Genomic DNA, 26,384 nt, shown 5'->3' with positions numbered 1-26,384 from the left:
GAAGTACAAGGGAAGACCCTTGAGTAAGCCAATTCCTTCTCTCTCTTTACATGCAAGCTTCTTGTCATATAATTTTGTATTTCTCTCCCATTGTTAGTGGGATGCACTTACCTATGTCTTGACCTTGGACTTGTCCATATGACTTGCTTTAGGAAAAATATGAGGCAGAAATGAAGGTATGACAGTTCCAAATTTAGGCCTAGAGTGACCTGTTTCTACTTAGGTCTCTATTGTGTCCGTAAGAACATGCCTAATACTAGTTGCAGACACAATAGACTGATTTATCAGTTTCACAATTTTCTAAGATCTAATTCCTATAATAAATCTCTATCATTCAGAACAATTTTACTTATCAAACTCTTAATACAGAAACTGGGTAGCTGGACATAAGGAGCTGCCATAAAAACCTAAACATGTGGCACTAGTTTGGGAAACACATGGCAGATGGATACTGCAAGACCTTGAGGAGGTTTTCATAAAAACCTAAAGGGCTTGGATGAGGGTGAAAAGGAGGAATTATAGGGAATAAGGGAAAATGTTATTGAAGCTGGAAGAGACCCTAACTGTGTAGTGAAAAGTCACCCGGTCGTGTCTGACTCTTTGTGACCCCATGGACTATATATACAGTCCATGGAATTCTCTAGGCCAGAATACTGGAGTGGGTAGCCTTTCCCTTCTCCAGGGGATCTTCCCAACCCAGAGATCGAACCCAGGTCTCCTGCATTGCAGGCGGATTCTTTACCAGCTGAGCCACAGGGGAAGATTGTGTAGCAGAGTTTAGCAAAACTGCTACCTGTGGTAAAATGGAAAATAAAAAAATACGTACCTAATAAACTTGATCTAGTGATTTCAGGTCAGTGCTGAGAATGTCACCTGGATTTTTCTAGCTTTGTAAGTAAAATGAGAGGAGAAACCTTACATAAGGAACAAATGTGATTTGGAGAAAACATAAAAGCTCAGAAGAGTCTTTTAAGCCAGGAAAGTGTTCTCATATACAGAAATAGCTTCCAGGCAAAGGTCAAATTCAAAGAAGGGCACCAAGACTTCCTTTCAGATCTGAGAAAGATGACAGTGCCTCAGAACGTTTCAGACACAAATGGCCTTCTACAAGTCTTAAAGGTATAACTTTGAAGACCCTGCCCAAGGCTTCCAAGAATTTTAGGGAGGTCGTTCATCAGCCTCATAGGGAGGCCAACGTAGAAGAGACTGTTTTAATAGACTTACAGGGGCATTTGTGTAATCGAGTGGACCTAAGAGCTCCACGGGTTTAAAAAATTTTATCAGCTTGGATAGGAATATAGACCTTGGAATCCCTAATTCCTAAGGGAAAGAGGCAGCTCGAGAGCACTATTCAATGGCAATCATGTGCTACCTTTGTGGGAAAGGATGACTCAGAGAGCAGGACCAAGAGCCCCAAGGGTTATGCCTAAATCCTAGTCAAAGCAACACAAGACTTGGCTGGGTTTAAGTGCCAAAGATAAGTGACTGCTGTATGCCTCTCATTCTCATTCACCCTTTAAAAAGGGAAGTCTAAAGCAGCAAGAATTTGGGACAAACAGGGAAGATTACTTCTAAGTTCATAGGTATTCAGACTGAGAGGAATGATACTCAGGGACCTTTACCTCATCCACACCTGGACCTGATTAGACGATGAGCTCCTAGACCCTGAGCTGTCACAGTGGACTTCCGGAAAAAGTATGAGTTTATTTCGTGTGTGAGAATGGTGTGAATTATTGTGGTCAAATGGGGGCTGAAGAAAGCTCAGCATCTTCCATCCCATGTTTCTTTTTTTAAAAAACGTTGACTGGGTGTGGAGTTTATGCTCCTGCCTTGAGGCAGGTTTACAAAAAATGCTTCGGGACTTCTGAGGCAAGGTCAGAAAAAAAGGCGTTTCTGAAACGCTTGCTGCAGTCACACTAGAGCACTAATGATCAAGTCAACAGCCTAATGGCCTTGAGCACAACATGCAGTGGGGAGCCCACACTCTATGCAGAGAGACACAGCAAGGTCCTGAAGCTAAGAGAAGCCTGGCCAGGCCCCAGCCCAGCTGCCTGCTGTTTCCATTCCATCCAGTACCTGACTGCAAACCTCAGAGACCCAGAGCCCATTACTCAGCTGATCCTTCCTTAAATTCTGACACAGAAAAACTGAGACAATGAATTGTTGCTGTTTTAGGCCACAAAGTTTGGGGATGATTTGGAGCAGAACTAACTGAAATACTGTTTCTGGTGGAAATGTAATACAATTAAGTATAATTTAGATGAGACCACAATTTCACTTTCCATTCACCTGAACCAGAAACAAATATTAGGTCAATAATGAAGAAAATACAGTATACCAAATTTTTATTCCCCTGGAATTCGCAAATTTTTCAAACACCGCTTTTTTCAGGGCATTGGGCTACTCACTGTATGTTGCTTTATTTGAGTCACATTCTTTGTATAATTAAATATTCAGATAGATGACTTTATTTCCTATCCCTACAAAACTCTTTCTTATGATTGTACTTAAGAAGAGGGCAACCCACTCCAGTATTCTTGCCTGGAGAATCCCATGGACAGGAGCCTGGCAGGCTACAGTCCATAGGATTGCAGAGTTGGAAACGATTGAAGCAATTTAGCACACAGGCAGACTAGAAACAATAAGACCATAAAATCAATGAAGATACATGTTCCTTTATATTTTATTTACCATAAACACTAAGAGAATACAGCAAACACTGGAGAAAGGCGTTTTAATAATTTTGATGTAAAGTTTAACACTTAAAAATTATGCTTGCTCCCCCCACCCCAATTCAACATGCAGGTATCATTTATTTCCAGATGCAGTGATTGTAGAGCATTACATTCTCTTGAAAGTTTTAGAACAGAGTATCCTTGGCCTGTAACTTAAAACAATTTCATAAACTCTGTATAATCATGATATAATAACATCATTCAAAGAGTTCCCCAAATGACTACATTCACACAATATTAATGTTAAAGTCTTGAGTTTTTAAAACATCATTTCAATAAGTCAAACCACAAAAACCCAGGTTCTAGTTTTAAATGTGTTTATGAAGACTGCTGCTGAGCTCAAAGCATGCAGATGTTCATGACCACCTAGATGAAGCTGGATACTGAAACTCCTTCAGTAGGTCCAATGATGCAATTTTTCACTCATCCCAAGTATCTCCATATTTGTTTACCTTGACTAGGAAAAAAGCACAAATAATTGATGATTCCAAATAGTAATAAGTGAAAGGAACTGTTTTATGTTTGCTATTATTATGACTTAAATTATGTTTCTCATTTGAATAAATGTACGTAAGAGTCAAATTATAATTATAAAAAGGGGCTGGTTAGACTTTTGTGAACTGGAGGTTGGACATAAATATGGCATCAAGATCTTTACATGTGTATTTGATGTCTAAAACAACCTGATAAAGTAAATATAATCCCCATTCTAAGGAAAACAGATTAGTAACTTGCCCAAGGTACAAGCCTAAAAAAATAGGTAGCACTGAAACGTGAACACAGGTCTATTTAGGTCCAAAGCCTGGGTACCTTTACAGCTTTACCATCGAAAGCAAGCATGGTATACATTACACGATGTACAACAGTTACCAGTAAATGCAAAATAAAACAATACTGAACATTTGAATGTCGTTTTTCACAGAAACCTCAGACTTGATTAATGTAATCTCTCTCAGGAGATTAATACTAGTACAAGGAGGAAATGCTTTCCAATATTTTTGTATTTTATGTGAAGTTATATTTTGAAACATGTTCTTCTATCTTCTCTACTCTTACTTTTTAGCCTCTCTTCTACACAGCCATCATCTGTGAATTATAACTTCACAAGACCCAAGTATTCGTAACAATGTAAAGAAGCAATTATCAAAGTATAAGGGGATTCCCTTCCCCAAGTTTTTCAGTGAAGTCTTTATAAAGTCAAAATTATTTCATTATTATACTAAGACATTGTTCTGCTTTTCCCCCTTGCTCTTCTCCCCTTATGTGTAGAAGGCAGTCTTCACGGAGCTACATGATGTGTGGGGACATCACTGCTGACAGCTATCTGAAAATATGCTTAGATGTTTAAAATTTCTGCCATAATTTCTAACTAGCTAAAGTAACAACGAAATAATCCACATAAACAAAAGCTGAGAATTTTTAAATGACACTTTATGACCTTTGTACTGTTAAATTTCTATCTAGGTTCTAGAACAGAAATCACAAACTGTTTCATAACTTTTTTCTTTAAATTATATAAAGCACAAAAAAAGCTTTCTTTTTACAAAGAAAAAGTTCACATCACTGTATCACGAAACACAACTTCAAAACTGTTCACAGCCAAAAGCACCGATGTCCAAATCCAGCAAATACCACTCATCTACTGTGTTATCTTACTAGAAGGCCCAACCAAAACACAACATTCCTGACGTATCAAACGATGGCACTACGCTATGCAGGCACACAGTAGAGCAGATTACAAAAATGAGAAGAATACTACCGCCTGCCCTCATGGAGCTTACAGTCTAAACTCTCAAATTAATTAGAAGATCAGAGTACCAGTGAATCTTCACATATTACAGAGCAATAACTACTAAATACATAAGGCTTATGTTTTACGACAAACATTAACAAGTATCGCTGATTATAAATCTATTTTAAAGCTGTAAACAACATCAATAATATGACAGAGGTGGATCACTGTTATAAAATAGAATTAAATGAAACAATTACTATGGATTAGAAATAAAACTAGCTCTAAAGGAATGATCATAATAAAAAATACTAAGGATTTTTTATGTATTTTTGCATTCTCTGTGGCGTACTCTCAAGAAGGTACAAAGGACCTTTTTGTTCCTTCAATTTTTAAAGTAGTAAATAGAAAACCTTGAAACAATGATACATCCTCTATAATTCCTCAAGAAAGATATTACAAAATTTTATACTGAAACAGCTACAAAGCCCTATTCAAAATGCCCTCGTTACTGACAAATCTTTGGTGTCAGAAAATTTACTCTCAGTTATGCACAGCTGCTCCAAAAAGTCTTAAATCATAATATTAAAAATCTGTATATAATAATTACAGAGTGAAGTACTGTTAAGGGGCTTCGCTGGCAGCTCAGTGGTTAAGAATTCACCTGTTAACGTAAGAGATATGGGTTCAGTCCCCGGGTCAGGAAGATCCACTGGAGGAGGAAATAGCAACCCACACCAGTATTCTTCCTGGGAGCCTGGTGGGCTACAGTACATGGGGTCGCAAAGAGTCGGACACAACTGAGCAACTATGCACAAAGTTCTGTTAAAAGTCAAACTCCCTATTTGGAAATGCCCTAAAAGCTAGTTTGTAAGCATGTAACTCTCAATTTCATAGACATACAAGACCATCATTTTATTACTCAATCAGGATTCTGTGATTCTGCCAAAAGGGGCACTATCAATCCAATCTGGTTTTATGCAATAGATACATCATTTAAAAAAATGTTATCAATTCCCAAGGTGGCTTCTCATACAATCAAATGTTTGTATAATTTCTACATTAAAAATTTAGTCTTACTGTTGTAAGCTATACTTATTTGGACTTCATTATTTTCTAACATAAACTGGCTTTTGGAACATTGTGAAAAAGGAAGAACTGATAACTATTAATAGTTACCATCTTAAAAAATGTTATTTTGGTTAATTGCTTGAGGCATTAAATCACACGTTAGTATAATGAAACTAGTGCTGCAGTTTCCAATCCTAAAGAGTAAAGTGATTCAGACTAGACTATCATACCTTCTTTTTTTGGCATTCTTTCCTGCATAGGCCTGACTGAGGGGTCAGTCTTATGTGTTAAAGTAACTTCATATGACTCTCTGTTCTTATTCCTTAATTCCTCATATGTAATATTTTTTCTTTTAGGACTTTCTTCAGTGTTGGGATCAGGTCCTAAAACAACAAACAGTTAATAAATGGTGATAAAAGGATTTTAATAAATCCAAAGCAACTAAAGTTTACAAATGCTTCTTACCTACCAAAAAATTAAAGTGAAGGATCAGATTATTACCAGTATTCCAAAGGTTCTGTATTTTCCCCAAGGTAACTATAAAACCAAAATCTACTTCCTCTTACACTTTCAAGCTTTTATTTCTAAAGTTAAAAAAATATATTTTTAAACTACCCATGGCCAGAAGAAGAATGGATATAATATATACCAGCAAAATTCACTCATTAAAATGCTAGTGTTGCTCTAAACTGGGAGGTTATTCATACAGTTTATATAATTAAAGAGAAATATATTCTACTAGCGACAATTGAACAAAACTAGACATGGTGTAGATTTAGTAATAGTTCCATAGTTAAATGTTGCAGCCTATATATATACAAACAACTCCAGCAATTAAGAAAACATTTATGTTTTCTTGTATTTCAATAATACTTGAAAATAGCTATTGAAAGGTATAAAACATAGTCTTTAACCACAGGAAGCATCATTTTGATTCAGGTCGAATGGATGCAATACTGAGGCAGAAAAAAGTAGCAACTTTTACCTGGGGAACCAGCATTTATTCTCTCTCCCCCAAAGAAAGTCAAAGTATGAAAACATTTTATCAGAGTCAAATACTGATATAAAAATAAGGAAATGGTTAGGTGACAGGACTAAATATTGAATATAGTTTATAAAATATATAGTTAGCAAGCAAAGCCAGATAACATTTTTTAAAAATTAATTAATGCTAACATAACACTCAGTGAACTATTTAACTTACAAAATCTAACAAACCACTCCCAAAATAGTATTTTTCAGAGGTTTTTAATGAGACATAGAAATCAGGTATATCATTTTAATAATATAACCATATGAATTAAAATAATTGTTTTAAAACAGTTTTTATAAATGGTACTATTTTGAAAGTCAATAGTAAGGTCCCAGCGAATACTCACATTTTTCAAAGCAACATAACTATTCATTGAATATATTCAACTACAATCTTTTACCATGAAGTATACTTGCACTGATACAAAGCAGAGGATTTAAATTTCTAATTAGTTCTAATATTATATACCATGGATAAAAACCAAATTTTTCTTGCTTAAAGAAAAATATTAAAACTGTATACTGCATTTAAAACCACCTTGCATTTCATTAGTAATAAGTTATTGAATTCATTTCCTTTCAGCATAAATGATATTTTTAAAATTCTAAAGGAGACAGCTTATACTAGATGAGTAGTTAGGAGCCCTAGATTCTCATTCCCACTCTGACAACATTCAATGAACATCCTTGGGCAAATCACTAAGCTTCTTCGAATCTTGGTTTTCTCAACTGTGAAATATGGAAGTTTGAACTAGATGATCTTCACTAAAATTCCTTCCAGGTCTAATACATTTTCGTATCAAAAAGAAAAACACTTCATTGTTCTGAAATTTTGCAACGAATAATGAAAACATGAATCAGACAGAAAATTACGGACAATTTTTTTCACTTGTAAAAGCCAAATGAAAATATCTTGCATTGTGTAGGGAGCAAGACTTACAGTTAAGAGCTGGAAGGAACAGGAAAATGTAAAAAAGCACTGATTTAAATCTAACTGTAATAAACTACAGTAAGTCTCATGACAACTATGAAAGAATGCTTTCTACTCTGAGAGATTAATAACTTTCAATTCCTGGTAAGAGAAAGTTGAGGACAAACAGGACTTAAACAAAAGGGGAGGATGTTCTGGTAAGGGAGGACCGCAGGAAAGCAGAGGCCACTGTGGGCTCACACAGGGAACTAAAGCGGCGATCGTGACTTGGGGGCAGGGGGTAAGACAGCACAGCAGGATGGGTGGATGGCTACAGTGGAGGACTTAAAATACATGAAAGTTTGGTCCTTGCTGTAGTCTGTGGGCAGATACCAAAGGGCGTTTTGTCTGTTTTTACCGGCAAAGAAGTTATGTAACATGGAACGAAATTTTCTAACGCAAATGCAAGGAAAGACGCAAGACACAGCAAGGGAAGACCTGGTGCACGGCTAGAACAGACGTACAATAGATCTGCATTTGGCAGACTGGGGAAATGCGAGACACTGTGAGACAGCTGACTTTGGAGAGAAAATAATGACTTTAACCGTTCTCTCCTAGGCTGCTGACCTCTTTTCCTTTCTCACTAATCAGGTGTCTTGTGTCCAGCCACTAAGGGGGAAAAAGGTGAGAATTAAAAGACTTTTGAACTTTCCTGATGATTCAGTACAGCACGTGTTGTACACATGTTGTACAGTGCAGTCAAAAATAAGACTTAAGAATCTCTTCAGTTATTCACCCCCCACCCCCACCACTGACTCTTGCTCTGAGACAGTGCTGTCCAATACAATTTTCTATATTGATGTGAATGTTCTCTACACAGTCCAACACAGTAGCCAGTAGTACATATGGCTACTGAGCAACTGAAATGCTACCAAAGCAACTGAGGAACTGAATGTTCAATTTGTCTTAATTTTAATGAATTAACAGCCACATACAGCAAATGGCTATTTTATATCCTGACCAACCTAGAACCTTTTCTGCACCATCTGGAACCTTACTTGATCTATAATCAACACCTCTCTTTCCACTCTATACCTTCCGTCCTTTTAACATATTCATACATAGAGAATAAAATCTGTTCTGTCTGAAAAGAAATGAAGGCCCGAATGTCCCTTTAACCTTGTTTGCTCCCCACAGGTACTGGCTTATTGTATTTATTTCAAAGCATGTGTTTTCAAATACTCATGAGGTCCATAATCCCTTCTCCAAACCCTTGGGAGTCAGAAATGCTTCAAAAATCAGTTTTAGATTTTAGAAAAAACATTACCATATATATCCCTCATTACTTAATGTCCATTGAAGTAGTGATGAATAAGCAAACACAACATTCCTAAAACAAAATCTAGAAAAAATATTAAGATAAAGATTATCAATATAGTTCTATCCAGCTGAAATCGGTTTGAGTTCAGGTCAGAATTTTATCACTAATTTCTATTTAAAAATCTGTTCTTTTAAAAATGTTTTGGATTTTAGGTAAGGAATTACAAACTTATACTTTGTTTCCAATTCATCTTTCATGGCAAATTACACTGAAGAAAGCAAGGAAGCAAGCTAGCTAACATTTGCTGACAGTCTATTATTAATACTTTTCAGGCATTACCTCTCATTAGTTCATTTCATTCCCAAAGTTCTTTAAGAGAGGTATTATCATCTCAATTCAAGAGATCAAGGGACTGAAGGCACCACAAATTACTTGTCTAAAGACACATAGCTAGCAAATGTCAATCATGATTCATATGCAGGCCTTAATTCAAAGTTGATGTTGTTTCACTCACATCACGTGATCTTCAAAGCTAACAGTCACACAAACTTCACAAAGCACTTTCACATGGATTTTCTCACTTGACAACAGTTCTGTAAAGCAGGTAATTTTTCTCACATTACCAAGATGCTAAGAGAGCCTTTAAGACCACAGTAATAAATGAAATCTTTTAAAGACTCTTCCAAGGACCATTTATCATTTCGTCTTTGCTATTTCACTAAACATGGTTAGCATTTTCAATTAATGGAGCATATTAATAATTTATTCTTATTTTTCTATATCTTCCAGCAGACTGAGAGAGTTTTTCAGGGCAAACAGCCAACTCTTATTCATCTTTACTTCCATATCTAGTAGAGTACCTGATACCTACTGGACCTCAAAAAGTGTTGAATGAATGAAGAATGAATTCAAATGAACAGATGAGCAAACAAACATGCTGAGTTTAGGCTGATGGTGGAATACAGAGGTGATATCCAGCAAAAAAGGTCATCAAATAAAGTTTATACATACGTTGGACCATAAAAGCTGAAATTCATTTCAAGAGAAGTTTCTACCTTGGGCAATATGATCAGTAATACCAGTTGGAGTAGATTCATTCAAAGAAGCACTAAATGGAATTGGCTCATAATGAGGAAGCATCTCTTTTTCTAAGTTGTCTGCTGCTGGGGATGTTCCAAAAGATGAATGACCACTCACATTTGAGTCATATTTTGACCTCTGAGAATAGTGCCTATAAGATAAAATCATATTGTATAAACAGGGTTACTGTCTATGCCTTATTTAAAGAAGTGTGTTAAGATACAAAAACTTAAGTCATTTTCTAAAGGAATCATATAATGTTAGTATAGTTATTTAAAACACTAAAATAAAGTCTGTTTCTGCCACAAAAACATGTTCTGATCCACTTATATAACTAAAAAATTGTCACTCTTAACATAGAGAAGAGAAAATATATACCCAATTTTCTATTATTAGGCTTCAGAGATCCTTTTAATGTGTTTGAAGTTCTTGGAAAGAAAAAGTACCTCAGATCAGAAAATATGTCCATTTCTCACATTAACTGGGAAGTTACTTCCACAGGGAGTAGTCCGTATCAACACCATTTTGCTGAAGCAAATACAAATAAGAGTAGTTCTAATGGGGTTTCTGTTGCTTGCCATTTGTGACAGGACAATTTATCTACCAAATCTACTTAATTACCTTATTATTTATCTACCTCTCAAGACAGATTCACTTATCTATACTTATACAGTTTTAAACAACAGAAGAATTAAAAAGTTGAAATCTGTCAAGAGATGAGACTGATAATATTTGGCAATTAAAAAAAATAAGAGTATAGTAACCAAACGAGTTTGCCAAATTAAAATCTCTCATTCTCGGACATGAACTCCCAATAGGATGCAACTCTTTATTTTAAACTAAACAAGTCTTGTTTTACTTTTAAAAATAAAATTAGCTTTAGCTTGCCGCAAAATGGAAAGTTTCCAATGGTCCTTCAGTAAGGCAATGTTTCATGCACTCAACTACATCAGTATCTAGTTACAGGGGTTTTTTTTAGCTAAAATGAAAGCCTTTATAAAGATCTGAACGGCCTACCCAGTTGGTGAAGATCGTCGTGCCTGTCCTGATCGTAAAGCTTCTCCCAGAGGGGAATTCTCAAGATTCTTGAACTTCTCCTGGCAAGTTTTCACATAAGAAAGCTTTCCAGCAAAGTATCCCATGATGCAAGCAACTTATTTGTAAAAATAAACAAAAAGTGTAATTCAATGTGCCTCTTTAGACAAAAATCTTTTCTAAAAGAACACTTCAAAAAAATGTAGTTCTAAATATATCTCTAGTGTGGAAAAACAGATTTCCTGAAATACTGGTAAAAGTACAACATTGAGTTGCATTCAGAGTTCACAGAAAGATTCAGTGGATATAATTCACTTTCACAAAATCAAGTAAGTTAAAAATTATGTGAAACAAATCCCTTAAAATGATAAATTATGAAGTGCTACCTAAGCATGGCTACTGTTCTATCTTTCCAATACAGAAGACAGAATACCCTGGAAAGATTCATAAAAAGCTTCAGACACTCTCTTTTAGGGCAATTTACTATTTTTTTATTACCCATATCATAAAATGTAAAGAAACTACACTTATAAATGCTGTTATGTTTATTTACTAATTGCAAATTACAGTTTTTAAAAAAATTACACTTAATTTTAAATATTCTTTGATTAACCAGAATAGCTGAACTTTCTTTCCTCATAGACCAAGATAACTTATTTTCAAATATTACCTTTTTACAAAATAATTTAAAACTAATGGTTTTAGACATTATAAAAACAGGGAAAAATGCCTCTTTCAACTAACTCATGGTTTTTAATGCTAACAATAAAATGCCCAAGTAGTTCATTTAAAACTTAAACACAATGATTTATCAAAACAAATAACCAAATAACTGTTATTAGTAAGATAGATCATTTGTAAAAGCTTTTTATTTTACTTAGGCAAAAAACTAAGAGAATTAGTATTGTTCATACTTACATATAAGTTTAGGAATGGAACCATATTTGGGATGACTTGAAAGGATTCCTAAAGATAAAACAGTAAATATTTCTGAGCAACACTGTTACATTTACATAATTAAGATGTTTTTTATTTTTTATTGCAAGGAAAGAAGTTTATGCTAAGAGTACAAGAATGGTACAGAAATCATGGTCAAAAATACAAAGAAAATAATTCTGCTAGTCACATACTTCTGCTCGTCTTTTATAATGTGAGACAAAAATAGCTGTAAGTTTAGCAGTGCAGTATAAAGCAAGATATATCTATTTCTTAGTGGCTTTGAGCAACTCACAAAGACATAAGGAAAAATTAGTACAGACTACCTTTATATATTACCTGGCGGCATTAGCTCTTTCTAGAATACCAAAGCAGCCTGAAGCTATTCAAAAGGGAATTCAACATCAAGAGAAATATGAAGAAATCAAAAGATTCTAATCTATTAGAATGGATGAATTCAGCAAGACCACTTGATACAAGGTCAATATACAAAAATACACACACACAAAAAATACACATCTCTATGAATCAGGAACAAACAAGAGAACCAACAATTTAAAAAGGATACTATACAGCACCAAAACCCATCAAAGACCCAAACACAAATCTAATAAAAAATTAGAAAGATTCTGAAAACTAAAAAATTCACTGAGGGAAATGAAAGCTAAGTAAATGGAGAAACACACCACGTTCGTGAATTCAAAGATTAAATAAAGATGGTAATCTTCATAACATCTATAAATTCAACGCAATCCCAATTAAAAGCAAATAAAGTTTTTTCCCCAAACTAAAAAGCTTATTCTAATATTCATGTGGGAACACAAAGGGTCAAGAAAAACCAAGGCAATATTGAAGAATACCACAATGGAGAACCAGCTATCACCAGATATCAGTATCTATGATAAAGCTATACTAATTAAGATAATGTGTTATAAGTACAAAAACACATAAATTGATCAAATTCAGAAAAATCCAGAAACAGACCCACACATACAGTCACTTGATTTGTAACAGAGGCAACAACACTGCATTGCAGTGAACAAAGACTAGCTTTCAAAATATAGTCCTGGGCCAACCACGAATCTGTACGGGGGAAACATGTACCTTGATCCTACCTCATCTAATGTTCAAAAGTAATTCGAGATGACCTGAAAATAAAAGTATGAAAGACAAAACAGGGAATTCCCTAGCATCCCAGTGGTTAAGGCTTTGGGCTTTCACTGGCAAGGGCCTGAGTTCAAACCCTGGTCAGTGAACTCAGAAGTGTGACAAAATAAATACATACACTAAAGTTTACAGAAAAAGCACAAGAGATTCTTCATGTCCTTATACCAGATAAATATCCTAAAGAGACTACACAAAGCCCTTCTTATAAGAGATCTGATAAATACACACGAGATCAACTTCATTAACCATGCTGCTGCTGCTAATGGTCGCTTCAGTCGTGTCCAACTCTGTGCGACCCCAGAGACGGCAGCCCACCAGGCTCTCCCGTTCCTGGGATTCTCCAGGCAAAAACAGTGGAGTGGGTTGCCATTTCCTTCTCCAATGCATGAAAGTGAAAAGTGAAAGTGAAGTTGCTCAGTCGTGTCTGACTCTTCGCAACCCCCTGGACTGCAGCCCACCAGGCTCCTCCGTCCATGGGATTTTCCAGGCAAGAGTACTGAGTGGGGTGCCACTGCCTTCTCCCATTAACCATGAGGGAGATGCAAATTAAAACTACAATGCAATCACTATAGTGTTCACTAACAACGGCTAAAATTCAAAAGACACAAAAGTAGCATGTGTTGGTGATAATGACACAAACAGAAATCAATGAACTGGTAGTAGGAGTATAAATTGGTCTGAACAGTTTGGAAAGTTTAGAAAGTATCTACTAAAATTGTACCTGGACATAATCTATGACCAAGCAAAACGTCTACAAAGAGACATGGAGTTCATGGCAGAACCATTTGTAATGTCAAAACTGGAAACTACACAATCATCAGTGTACAAAAGGATGGGCACACTGCTATGATATATTCACATAGCAAAAACTATATGCAATGAGTGTATATAACTTACAACTACATGCAACAATGTGAATGAATCTAGTGACATGCTGGTAAACAAGCTCCCCAAATAAAAGGCTCTGATTTGTAATGTTAGTTGATTTCTGTGGTGTAAATACTTGCACTATGACCAATTTCAAGCTACCAATGCTTTAAAAACTGGTTTGCCAAGTTTCTAAAATTTGTAACAATTAGCCCTCTGGAGCTGGTACAAGCCAGTTTGGGCATACTATTGGATGAATCTCACAACGTTGAAAGAAGGTACATAAAAGATTGTATCATGTATATGTAATTTTGCCATTTAATTTTATACAAAATGAACTGAGATGATGAGAAAAGGGAGGACTATATCAATATCTACATTTACCCAAAACATTGTTTCTTTATTCTGTCAGCAAATACCTATAGACCACTTATAATATACAGGCACTACATTCTAGGAAATAGGAATATAACAGTAAAGAGACACTCTCTTTAACCTCACAGAGCTTTAGTACAGAGCAAATGAAGACAAACAGAATATAGTGTAATGGTTGCTATTCATCCACTCAAATACGGACACAGATTGGAGACAACTGCAGGCTCAGTTCCAGACCACTGTAATAAAGCAAATCATACAAATTTACTGGTTTCTCACTGCATATTAAAATTCATGTTTACACTGTATTGTAGTCTATTAAATGTGCAATAGTATTATGTCTAAAAATCAATGTACATACCTTAATAAAAAAAAAATACTTTGTGCTTAAAAATGCTAACCATCTGAGCCTTCAGCAAGCTATAATCTTTGTAACAGCAACATCAAAGGACAATGATTACAGATCGCCATGACAATGATCACATGATAATGAAAAAGTTTAAATTACTGGAAGAATTACCAAAATATGACACAGAGACACAGAAGTGAACAGCTACTTTCAGAAAAGTGATATTGATAAGACTTGCTCTATGCAGCTTGTCACAAATTTTCAATTTGTAAAAAAACAAAAGTATCTGTAAAGCACAATAAAATGAATTATTCTTGTATTTTAGTGTCTACTGCATGCACTATGCCCCGTCAACTGCCAAAAAAAGTCCATATTTTAACGGGAAGTAGCAAGAATGGAGACAAATACAATTACTGAGACTAATGCAATATTCTTACCAACAAATGGTACATGAATTACAATGGGAGTGCAGATGAAAGTAGACAGCTTACAGAAATACTTAAGAGCTAGACTACAGAATGGACATTTGTTGGACAAAGCAGGTAAGGAATAGAAGTGAAAAATGTCTGTATCCTGGCTAGAGAGGGATGCCATTCAGACTCGGAGGGAATGGAGGAATTAATTTATGGAGAAGTGAATTCAGTTTGGGACTGAACTTGAGTTCAATTTGAGGAGCCTGTAGAAGGGCCATTCATGTGGAGATGTGCAGAACGTGGTTTTGGAGCCGATTACCTAGGCTCGAGATAATTATGAGGATTTAGAGCAATAAATGGCCACTAAACTTCCCATCATTGCTGGATAGTACATGAACTAAAAATTCAAAGGCAAAGTAAAACTCTTAAGAACACAATGAAGGAAAAAACCCACACTAAGAATGTAAGCATTAAGAGGCTGTGGGTTTTTGTCTTCAATGCTACATACCCAGAACATATAGTGCATATCAGACATTCAAAAAACATGAAGAAATAGAGAAGTTGCCTGCAACAGGAGAAAAACCAGAAGAATGTGTTATAATTGAAGCCAAGAGAAGAGAACATTTTAAGGACTGATTAAAGTTATGTAATGGTCATGAAGAAAACCTGTCTATCAAATTCAAGCTACAAAAAGGTTGCACTGGTACGTTTTAGTACGTATCAGATTGTATGTATAATCTATGACATATACTGCAATAGGTCAAAAGAAAAAGTGAAGTGCTCATTCATGAAGTCTGGCTTCAAATTCAAGACAACTAGGAACAGCTGTAAAAGGATAAAGAAGATTTTTTCTTTTTTATGTTCTGAAGTTAGAAATGATCTGAGTATATTTAAATATTTTGATTTAAAAGAATGACTAGAGCAGGAGCAGCTAAGACTATGCAGACTATGACAAACTGGATTAAAAATCATACATGTGGATAAAATCATACACAAAATGTTAGGCATTTTGATTAAATGCAAAATGCTTTGCTGGATTCAAATTCCTTTTCTAAAGTCTCTCTCAATATTTTTTTTTGACATTGACTTTTTCATTAGAATACCTCATCCTCCAAAAACAAGACCCCAATACAATTTCAACAATAATAAAAGCCCTCAATTCTGGGAGGTAATTATATGGATGACATATCACTCAATATTCTTTTCTGTATTTTTTACTCAAAGTATCAAAATCCCAACAGCAAAACACTGACAAAGGTATAAAGGTGACGTGACACGCTCAATAGAAAATGTTATTCTACAAATTAGGTAAGTCATTTTCAGCAATTCATCCTTTTTAAAAAGTAGATTACTAAATCCCACCAAAAAGCTCCAAGCCCAGTCACTATGAAAAACTATAGAGAAAGATGTTGTATAGAGAAAGATGTTGAGGATGGTTGTTGCTCATGGTATGACTTCTGCAAACAAAATCAGAGGCATAAATCACCATTAATTTCAAGTCAAATAATCACCAAACGGTAACCAGAAGTCCAAGATGATTTTGGCTGCAAAAATAATCTGTCATTTCAGTACTAGGTCCTAAGGTTTTCAGTGGTAATTATATAAGAACCACCCTATGAAGATGTGTGTTCAACTACAAAAAGGGAATTTCTCTATGTGGTTTGGTTGTATGTATGAGTAGCTACAAGGCATTCCCAAACAGGCAAAAACCTAGCAATGGTGTCACTTTATTGTTGAAAACATAAGGTCTAAGTGAGTAGGTGCAATCTGATCCTCCCAAACTTTACCACTTGTGTCTTACCTTCAAGCTGTCCAAAGTCTCCTACTCTACGTAAGCCCCAAAGTTCCCAAAGTTTGCTTTCTTATAATCTTTTCAAATTACCATTTCTCTTGGTTCTACCTTAGCTATACATTTTCATTCTTCCCTGCACGATTTTGTCACTCTAGCCTTGTCAGTCCCCTGACTGTCCCCCCAACTGTCATAGTTATCATTCTGATAACCAGGTCCCTCCTTCCTAAGATACTCTTACATCTCCTTTAATCTAAATCCTACCCATCTTCAAAACCTTCATTACAGTAGCCCTACAAAGATCTTTCTTCTTTGAAAACCTATAGCTCTTCGAGTCTCTACCACAAAACTTAGAAGCTTATTTAATATTTAATTATAGTCTCTATTTGTTTCAACGTTGTATTCACAAAGTTGTATTCACGACTTTGTATTCACTTTGTTTCCCTTACATGAACCACCAGCTGTTATTAATTTTTCTTTTCTGTAATCCACCCCACCCCATGTCTAGCTCTAATCATTAAATGACTGACAGAACTCACATAAATAAAATGGGTAGTATAATAATAGACACTATAATTTCTCCATTGCTCAGTTTTTCCTTAAAATTAATGAGACTAAAATGTCTGTTTCACATTATAGAAACAACCCTAGTCTATAAAACAACTCTGAAAGACAAGTAAGATTATATGCATCTTGATTCATTTGCTTTTTAAAAATTCCTGTCTAGTGAGGTTCTTTGGAAATTCTTGAAATAAAAACAAAATTTTACCTCAAAAACTCCTCCCATTTCCCAAAACTACTTTTCTCAACTAGTTATATCAATACTACTAAGTATTTCATACTGCTAATATGAAAAAGCCATATGTTCCTATCATAGTAACATTTTAGAAGGAGCTTGTTGACTATCATTTTCTGGAATAGCTTCTAATTCCAAGACGACAGATCACAAAATAAATGTAATGAATATTTCTACTGTTTACACAACTAAATTTAAATATGTAGAGACTGATATATTTAATACCTAACCTAAACGCAACTATTCTTTCCAAGTAGCATATTTTACTACATAATTCAAATTTTTCATTTATTTTGCTAAATGCTGAAGCTGAAACGCCAATACTTTGGCCACCTCATGCGAAGAGTTGACTCACTGGAAAAGACCCTGATGCTGGGGTGGACTGGGGGTAGGAGAAGGGGACGACAGAGGATGAGATGGCTGGATGGCATCACTGACTCGATGGACATGAGTTTGAGTGAACTCCGGGAGTTGGTGATGGACAGGGAGGCCTGGCGTGCTGCGATTCATGGAGTTGCAAAGAGTCAGACACGACTGAGCGACTGAACTGAACTGAACAGAATATCTATGTATTTTCTTTTTGCTCTGGTTATTAAGAGATTGCCAACTTCACCATTTAAACCAACAGAATTTGGACAACGAAGAACCTCCACTCCCTCATTATAAGACAAAGCTGGTTTAGGAAGCTAGGTAGAGAATTCAGTCTTTTAACCAATACATAAGATTCAGCTGGAGCCTTAACTCAGACTCTTGATTCAGCAGGCCTGGGATGGGGCCCATGAATATGCATTTCTAACAAGCTACTAGGTGATGAGTTATGTGGATGGTCTACCTAAGCCAGGTTTATTTCTCTACCTTCCTATAAACCACCACTGGCTTTTAATTACTTTCTTGTTCTTAGAGTGTTAATACACTACAGTGCAGGATGACATCAAATTCTCAAATTTGACATTTGAATCTGGATTCATGGAGATAGATCTCTTCTGATGTAGAAAATTTTAATGATAATTTTTAATATGATACATTACCATATGTCCCTTATCTAAAGATGAGAAAAACAAAACATAAAAACATGATACCCAATGTGCTAAACAAATTCAAAGTTTAAAATATTTACCTTTACTAATCAATCCTTGAGTAATCAACATACTTGTTGCAGCCAAAGGTACAGCTATAGGGGGAAAAAGAATTTGTCAACATCAATAAAAGGAAAGGATTTTGTCTGAGTTCATTAGGATAAATAGATGTATATCAGTAAAACCAGCTAGAAGTACATTGCAATTAAGATCTTCAAGAGAGATTTCTCCACTTTTAAAAGCTGTGCTATATATACTCAGGGAAACATAAAAAGCATTTTAAATTTAAGAAAATACAACAGATTATTAAACAACATAATTTCAGAACCACCCAGATTTAGGCTCTAAAAAAGCCATTCACTGATATCATCAACTAAAACAACACAGTAATAGTGATCAAAAGTTACCTCTGAAGTTGAACGGGGGAAAAAATTACTGATGAGGTAGGCAAGACATATATTACAAACTGCAAAATTCTATGTACCATGTTAAGTGCTTTCAGCACATTATCTCATTTAATTTTTACCACATCTTTATAAGCTAGATATTACTATTACCCTTTTAAAGATAAGGAAACTGAAGCTTAGAGACATTAAGTAATTTGTTCAAGATCATACAGCCACGTCAATGGCAGATTCCAGATTCCAATGAATTCTGATACCAGATATCAAGTTTTTAAGTTCTGTATTACAGAGTGAACCAATACACAAGACACATTATTTGCCCAAAATCATATGGTGATTGGTACAATTAGAAAGCATATATTTTAAACACCAATGCTTTCTCTTAAACCAGGGAATTCTATAAAACTAAATGAAAATATGACTGACGTACATATGCATATTAATCCCGAGTGAAAAATCCAAAACTCTCATAATCTCAGAGGCTCATAATTTATGAAGCCAGTCTTCTATACCCAAACTGCCCAAAAGAATTTAGATGTTAAGTCTATATCTCTTCTCCAGTTGGCAGTGTGCAGGAAAGATTTAACACGGCAGCCCGGAGACTGCTTTCCTTACAAAGGCCTGCTTTCAAGATTGGTCCTTCCCTTATATCTAGGAGGTTGACAGGTAAACCGATATAAAACTTTACCTGGATGATAAGTGGCTCATTATGCCCAAACTACTTGCACAAATATTGTTCATATCAAACACCTCCTTTCCTTCGGGGAGTCTGGAATTTTTGTTACCTGCTAGGCTGAAGGAGCCTATGTGACCAGATCCTAATAAAAACTGTGGGTGCTAAGTCTCTGATGTGTTACTACAACATGCAACTGCAGAAATTTAGTACATTCAGTGTGTGACTACTTGGAGAGGACTCTTAGAAGCTTTGTCTCTGAATTTCACCCACTCCTTTACCTTTGCTGATTTTCCTTTGTATCCCTTCTGCTGTAAACTATTTTACATTGAAATAGCTACACATGGCTGCCGCACTGGAGACTGAAGTTCCTGACTAGGGGCTGGGTAATGGTCTGTAAAGAGTCACGTGGTAAATACTTGAGGTATTGTCCACCACACAGTCTTTGCCCCAACTATGAATTTTAAAGCAAAAGCACTGAGATAATATATAAATAAATGAACACACCATGTCCTAATAAAACTTCATGAATGCAAAAATAGGAATTCCAGGTAAATTTCATGTGTAATGAAAAATTCTTTTGCTTTTTTCAACTATTCAAAAATGTGAAAGTCACCCTTAGCTCACAGCCATACAAAAACAGATTTGGCCCTTGGCTTACAGCCTGTTCAACTATGGTCTAGAATATATATGGGCAACTTAAGAACCAAAGCCATTAAGCATTTGAATTATTAAAATATTCATGATTAAAACCCATAATGCTGGAACAGGGCATTAGCTTTGCCATCAGACACAATCTGCAGAAACTCTAAGGCTTAAATCCTTGCTCTATTACTTACTAATGGATTTTACCTCTGCTGGAAAAATGATCTAACATTGGTTGGTTAGAATGCCTTCATATATTATTTAAGGTTTTTCAAAGGATACTCCTTTAAAATTACAGCATCAGTACAATTTGCAATCACTTTTCTCCTTCAGCTTGGTTCAAGAATTGCAACTTGAAGCACTGAAGAATCATTAAGGATAAAAGGCAATGAGTTAGTTGGCCATCTCTGCAAAGGACAATTTCCCCATTTTGCTTTCTTCTTAGGCCAAGATGGCATAATGTAAAGAGCAACAGTCTGGTTAATGAGATTCTAGTACTAGTTCTGCCATTCACCACTGTATCTTTCCATAAATCTCCTAACTTCTTTCCATACAATAAAGGGTAACCGAGTAGAACTAAGGTCTCTTCCCAACTCATGCATTGTTACAGAAAATGAGAATGGAAAATTAAGAGACTTCATAGATTATTCAGTCTTCATTCTAGTCAGAGTAAAGAAGTCATTTGCTCAAAGCAACCCAGATGGTTTGTGGTAGAATTTAGATCAAAATTCAAGTCTTCTAACTCCCAGGTCAGTGGTCTTTTCCCATTGCACTACTTGACTCCCACTCCAGAGTCTACCAAATGTTTCTTTAGGCAAATCAGTAAAACTGCTGACCAAATGCTATTTTATATTATGACCATGATCTCAATCATATTCAACACAAGAACCCCTAAAATTCCTTTAACTCTTTTCTTACACTAGCAAAATACTTCTCTAAACTCATAATCATTTTCAATTGAAACTTTTCATTTATCACAACAGCACTGACAGCCATTCAATAAAACAGCTTAACACAAATAAGTTAAACTGAATTAATCTCCTTAACAATCCCATGAGATAGGTTATTATTATCCCCACTTAAGAGAAGGAAACTGAGGCATATAGAGATCAGGAACTTCTCCAACATCTCACAGCTAATATACGTTGGAGCTGTAACTTGAATCCAGACAGTCAGGTCTCAGAGTCTATGCTCTCTCTTACATAAATCATATACTGTTTTATTCGAAAACCAATTCAGATGCATGAAACATCATTCACAAAACCTATAAAAGATGCATGAAACAAATATGAATTCATACACTATCTCAATTGCAGAGATTGAGAACTGCTGTAACATATAATACACATTAAACTAACCCTAGCATGTAGATTGTTACATTACCTGTATGTTTGTGCAGATGTAACCAATTGTACACCTTCTTATCCTTCTAACCCATTCTGCACACTGCTAACTAATGTTCCTTTAAAGAAAATAACGTATCATCCCCTTGGCCCAAGAACTCACAGACATGTGCTAAGTTGCTTCAATCATGTCTGACTCTTTGCAATCCTATGGACTGTAGCCCGCCAGGCTCCTCTGTCCATGGGATTCTGCAGGCAAGAATACTGGAGTGGGGTCTCCATGTCCTCCTCCAGGGGATCTTCCCAGATATTGAACCTGCATCTCTTATGTTTCCTGCATTGGCAGGCAGGTTCTTTATCACTAGCACCTCCTGGGAAGCCCCCAAGAACATATAATAGGTAATAAATCAAACCTTTAACTTCTTGGTATTATATTTATTTTCCACCCCCAACAAAAGACCTCTGCTCCAATCCCTTCAGACTCAAGGCTCCAGTAGAGATTAAGTGATTAGAGAACCTGCCTTTGTTCATTTAAATGCTCCCCCACCATTCTTCATTTACCTGAACTTCTATTGGTTGTTAAGTCTCATTTAATAAAGCCTTTTATAGCTAAATAAATTCCAACTAATTTATCTTTTTAATCCTATTGCTGTTATGCACTTAACCTTTCTCAAGGTGTCTCATGAGTTAGTTTTGTCTCAGGTACATCATAAAACTACTTCAAGACAAAGACTGTCTCATAAAACATATTCCAAGCACAGTACCTTACATACTATATGCACAAATACTAGGCTGACTGATGAAAATGTACATCCTTTTTAATTACTTGTCACCCCCTCCTTTTTCAAAATCCCACCTTGTTTTTTTTTTTTTTTTTTGCTAGAATTACCTCATCTGAAAGGACTGCAGTGACCTCTTGAAGAAACGACGTGGTTCTATTGAAAGGAAAATTATGTTCTGTGTTGCTTTCACCATTCTCTGTACTTAAAAAATAAAATCTTCATGTATAAGACCTCTAGTCAGAAATTAAGAGCTGTAGTGTAATTATACTTCACATCAATAAAACAGAAACTAACCAATTTTTATCCTATAGCGGTTAAAAGTTTAAGGGGTAGAATCATGAACTATTTTCAGAGACATGGCTTCAAGTCCAGACACCACCGCTTACCAGCTGCAGAACAACAGATAGTATCTTTAACAGCTCTAAACCTCAATTTCTTCATCTGTAAAGTGAGGGTAATAGTTATTAACCTTATTAGGTCATTTTTATATAACCCATGTACACTCAGTAAATGCTATAACTATTGTCAACAAAAATACTTTACAATCTTGAAAAAAATTATTACTTTAAAATGCATACAATTCTGATCATTTCATGATATATGCAAAGGCCAAATGACTATGGAGTACACTTGAAACTAACATCATACATCAACTATAATTCAATTTTAAATGCTTAATAGAATGTATACAACTTTTATTTCTTTAACCAACCTCTTTTAGCAATAACCATACCAAAGTCAAAAAGCTGCCCATTCTTTCTATGTGAAATCATCATAATTTCAGATATTAAAGATCAAATTTTGTTGATTAGAAAATTTAACTTACATCTGAACCAGAAGCTTTCATCATTGCACTCTGCAAAGACTCTTCTTTCTTCCTCCGTTGGAATGTAATCAGCCCCTATGTCTTTTTACCAAGGAAAATTAGTAAAATGTTAAAACATCCATGAAGAAAAACTAAGTCTGAAAAATTGCCTTAGTCTAAACATTAACAAAACATAATTTTTTAAAAAATAAAGTAATGGAATAAGTGGATTGTAAACTTTTAACGAACTTTGACTTCAAATATAAAATTAGTGCCAATATTCTACCAGTTATGTAGTCAAGATTGGCTACAAAATGGGCTGGGTCTAGCGCAAAATTAAAATTTGGGACCCTTTGTTCAAATTACTAAGCATTTAAGGGTGCCAAGAGTAGACCATTAATGGGTCCATGTGCAACCACAAAGGTCACACAGCCATGAAGCCAGCCCAGTGGCTACGTTATTCAAGACAAAGAAAATTTCTCTACATAAAAAATGCTTTTAATTACAAATAATTTAACTGATAGTTACGGGGAATTGGTCTTGGAACTTCTGCATTTGGCTCTCGAAAATCAGCCCTCCCATTCATCTTTCCTGCATCAAAAACATTCATGAAAAGCATTAGAAATGACTGCAACTGGCCAAAATAAATCAAGATATAACGTAGTAAAATTACTAGTCTACATTGCAACCAGTCAACAAATATTTACAGAACACAACTACATCTAGAGTACTTGAAAAGTTGCCTAAAAAAGTCACAAACCTATTACCTATTTTAGAACGATTCACTAGGTCCTGTAATTGAAGAAGAATAGATGCTTTGCAATTATTTATCAGCTGGTTATATCAAGATACAAAAGGTTATCGGTTTTTTAAAAAGACTTATTTTTCCTTCTGAGGCTGCTTTATTTCACATTATACTGTGTTAAGATCCTCTCTGAAACATATGCCCAACGATTAAGATAATTCACCAAAATAGAGAAGGAAATTCCAAGTCATTTCTGGGCTTACATTTTTAAAAAATGAAATAATCACCAAGAAACATACAATCTCTTCTACAAAGCAGTACTTCCAAAAAAAAAAAAAAAACTGAAATAACAAGGACGTCATTTTGTTCTCCCTGTGGTGCGAAGCTAACAGAACATTCGATTGTATCCTCTTTTCTCCCACCCTAAAATGGAGACCTAGAAAAATAAACGAGATACACAAAATGCATAGCATTTCAAGAACGTACACTTTATTATTATTTTTAACCTATGTCTCCGGATTTACGAGATCAACAGATTTAGACAGCTACGTATTTTGCACAATGTTCACATATCGTCTTTATTCTCATCTTAAAGACAATTTAAATGAAAACGGGAAATTTCACACGCGATGAGGATAGAAATTGGGACCCTTCCATAATTCACTTATTCAGTAAGTTGTCACTGAGGGCCTTCTATTAATTCATGCCAACCTCTTGACTAGAGAAAAAGAATAAATAAATCAATGCATGGATGGATAGAGGTTCCTTAATAAACTACGTATATCATCGAACAACCGTAAAAGAAAAAACTGAAATCCTCTTCTCACAACCGCATCCTACCTAGAAAGAGACTGTCAGGCTTGACAAAACCATTTTAATCTCTTGCTCCCAAAGAATAAAACAACCACCGTCGATTCCTGCACCCCATCCCCCACGCACTGCGTCTCCCACCTCCAACACCTACACACATCCGTCACCACCAATTTCTCCCATGCACACCCCCAGACACGCTCCCTCACCAGCCCTGGTCACCGGCACCCAGGAGCCCGAGGCCCAAAGAGCGATCGGCCCACCCTCGCAGGCGGGAAAAATGGCGGCAGGCGCAGGGGAGCAGCCGGCCGCACAGAGATGGTGAGTGGGTAGGTGGGGGGGCGGAACGGGGCTTTCTGCGTCATTTCACCCACCTCCCGACGACGGCGGCGGGCGGTGGCGCGGCGAGCCCGGTCGACCAGGGACAGAAGGCCCGGAGGGGAGTCAAGTGTGGTGGAGGGGGGAGGGGAAGGTGGGAGGCGCGCGGGACTGCAGCGGGGTTGGGGGTGGGGAGCGGTCAACGACACGACCGCCAAGAAGTCACCCAGATACAGACTCAAAATGACCGCGACCCGGAAGCAGTGGTGACCTACGGAAGGAAATGACGTCAAGTCCTCCCTGCGGAGTCTGAAAGCGAGCAGCCTCAGAACGGACGCGAACTCCTGCGTCTGTCTGCGTTGTCCTCCTTGGCTTGTTCCTGCGGCGTTCCCCTCCACCGCCGGCCGCGGCGCTCACGGGCTGCACTGCGGCTGCGCGTTCCACCACTGCGGACCGGAGCCCCGCCCACCTCCTCCCTGCAGCGCGCGGGAGGAGGCAAAGGTTTAGGCTAATGTGACGCACCTCTGTAATCCTCCAGTGACTGGCCACCAGGAACGTTCTGGAAGCCCTTTTTATCCTCTGTTTAGAGTTGGCTATTTAGCTTTCTCTGCTTTTAGGCTTTACATAGTGCACTTCTTCCTTTGGGCCTCTAGGCTTAGTAGTAGCAAATAATTATTAAACATGTGCACTTGGTAATTTTGAGCCTTCTGACTAGTTCTAGAAACCTCAGGCAAGGTACCTTCCAGGTCTCTCTGAACCTCAGGTTTTTCTCTACTGAAAAATGGAAATACGACCTACCTCATAGGGTTGTTGGGTTTAAAACGACACACTTAAACGAGGCATAAGCCGTCCAAGTTCTCTAGTAATGGAAGTTTGAGGGCGGGGCTCATGACTTCTCAACCACCATTCATTTCTTCACTATACAAATATTTGTAGAGAGCCAGCTACTGAAAGTTATCGGTGATTAGGTGAGGAAGCAACAGAACTGGACATGGAACAACAGACTGGTTCCAAATAGGAAAAGGAGGATGTCAAGGCTGTATATTGTCACCCTGCTTATTTAACTTATATGCAGAGTACATCATGAGAAATGCTGGGCTGGATGATGCACAAGCTGGAATCAAGATTGCCAGGAGAAATATCAATAACCTCAGATATGCAGATGACCCCACCCT

General features: G+C 36.3%; 1 protein-coding gene across 4 annotated transcripts; it reads right to left on the bottom strand.

Annotated features, from left to right (window-relative positions):
- Nucleotides 1-2,665: 2,665 nt before the first annotated feature.
- Nucleotides 2,666-25,577, bottom strand: OCIAD1 (OCIA domain containing 1). 4 transcript variants are annotated; one of them, XM_005897620.3, is made up of 9 exons: nt 25,485-25,577; nt 23,865-23,927; nt 23,358-23,438; nt 18,726-18,779; nt 11,835-11,882; nt 10,899-11,034; nt 9,857-10,032; nt 5,769-5,921; nt 2,666-3,192 (listed from the first exon to the last, which is right to left on the bottom strand). In XM_005897620.3, exons 2-9 carry the CDS (start codon nt 23,920-23,922, stop codon nt 3,155-3,157), a joined length of 744 nt encoding a protein of 247 aa, XP_005897682.1. In that variant the 5' UTR covers nt 23,923-23,927; nt 25,485-25,577; the 3' UTR covers nt 2,666-3,154. The 4 variants fall into 4 exon arrangements, with proteins under 4 accessions (XP_005897682.1, XP_014334264.1, XP_005897683.1 ...); XM_014478778.2 differs by lacking the exon at nt 25,485-25,577 and adding an exon at nt 25,266-25,445; XM_005897621.3 differs by lacking the exon at nt 25,485-25,577 and adding an exon at nt 25,101-25,210.
- Nucleotides 25,578-26,384: the final 807 nt, after the last annotated feature.

Source organism: Bos mutus, chromosome 6, assembly GCF_027580195.1.
Source record: "Bos mutus isolate GX-2022 chromosome 6, NWIPB_WYAK_1.1, whole genome shotgun sequence".
NCBI lineage: Eukaryota > Metazoa > Chordata > Mammalia > Artiodactyla > Bovidae > Bos > Bos mutus.
The sequence above is the reverse complement of the archived record's forward strand: the minus strand, read 5'-3'. Positions and strand labels throughout refer to the sequence as shown.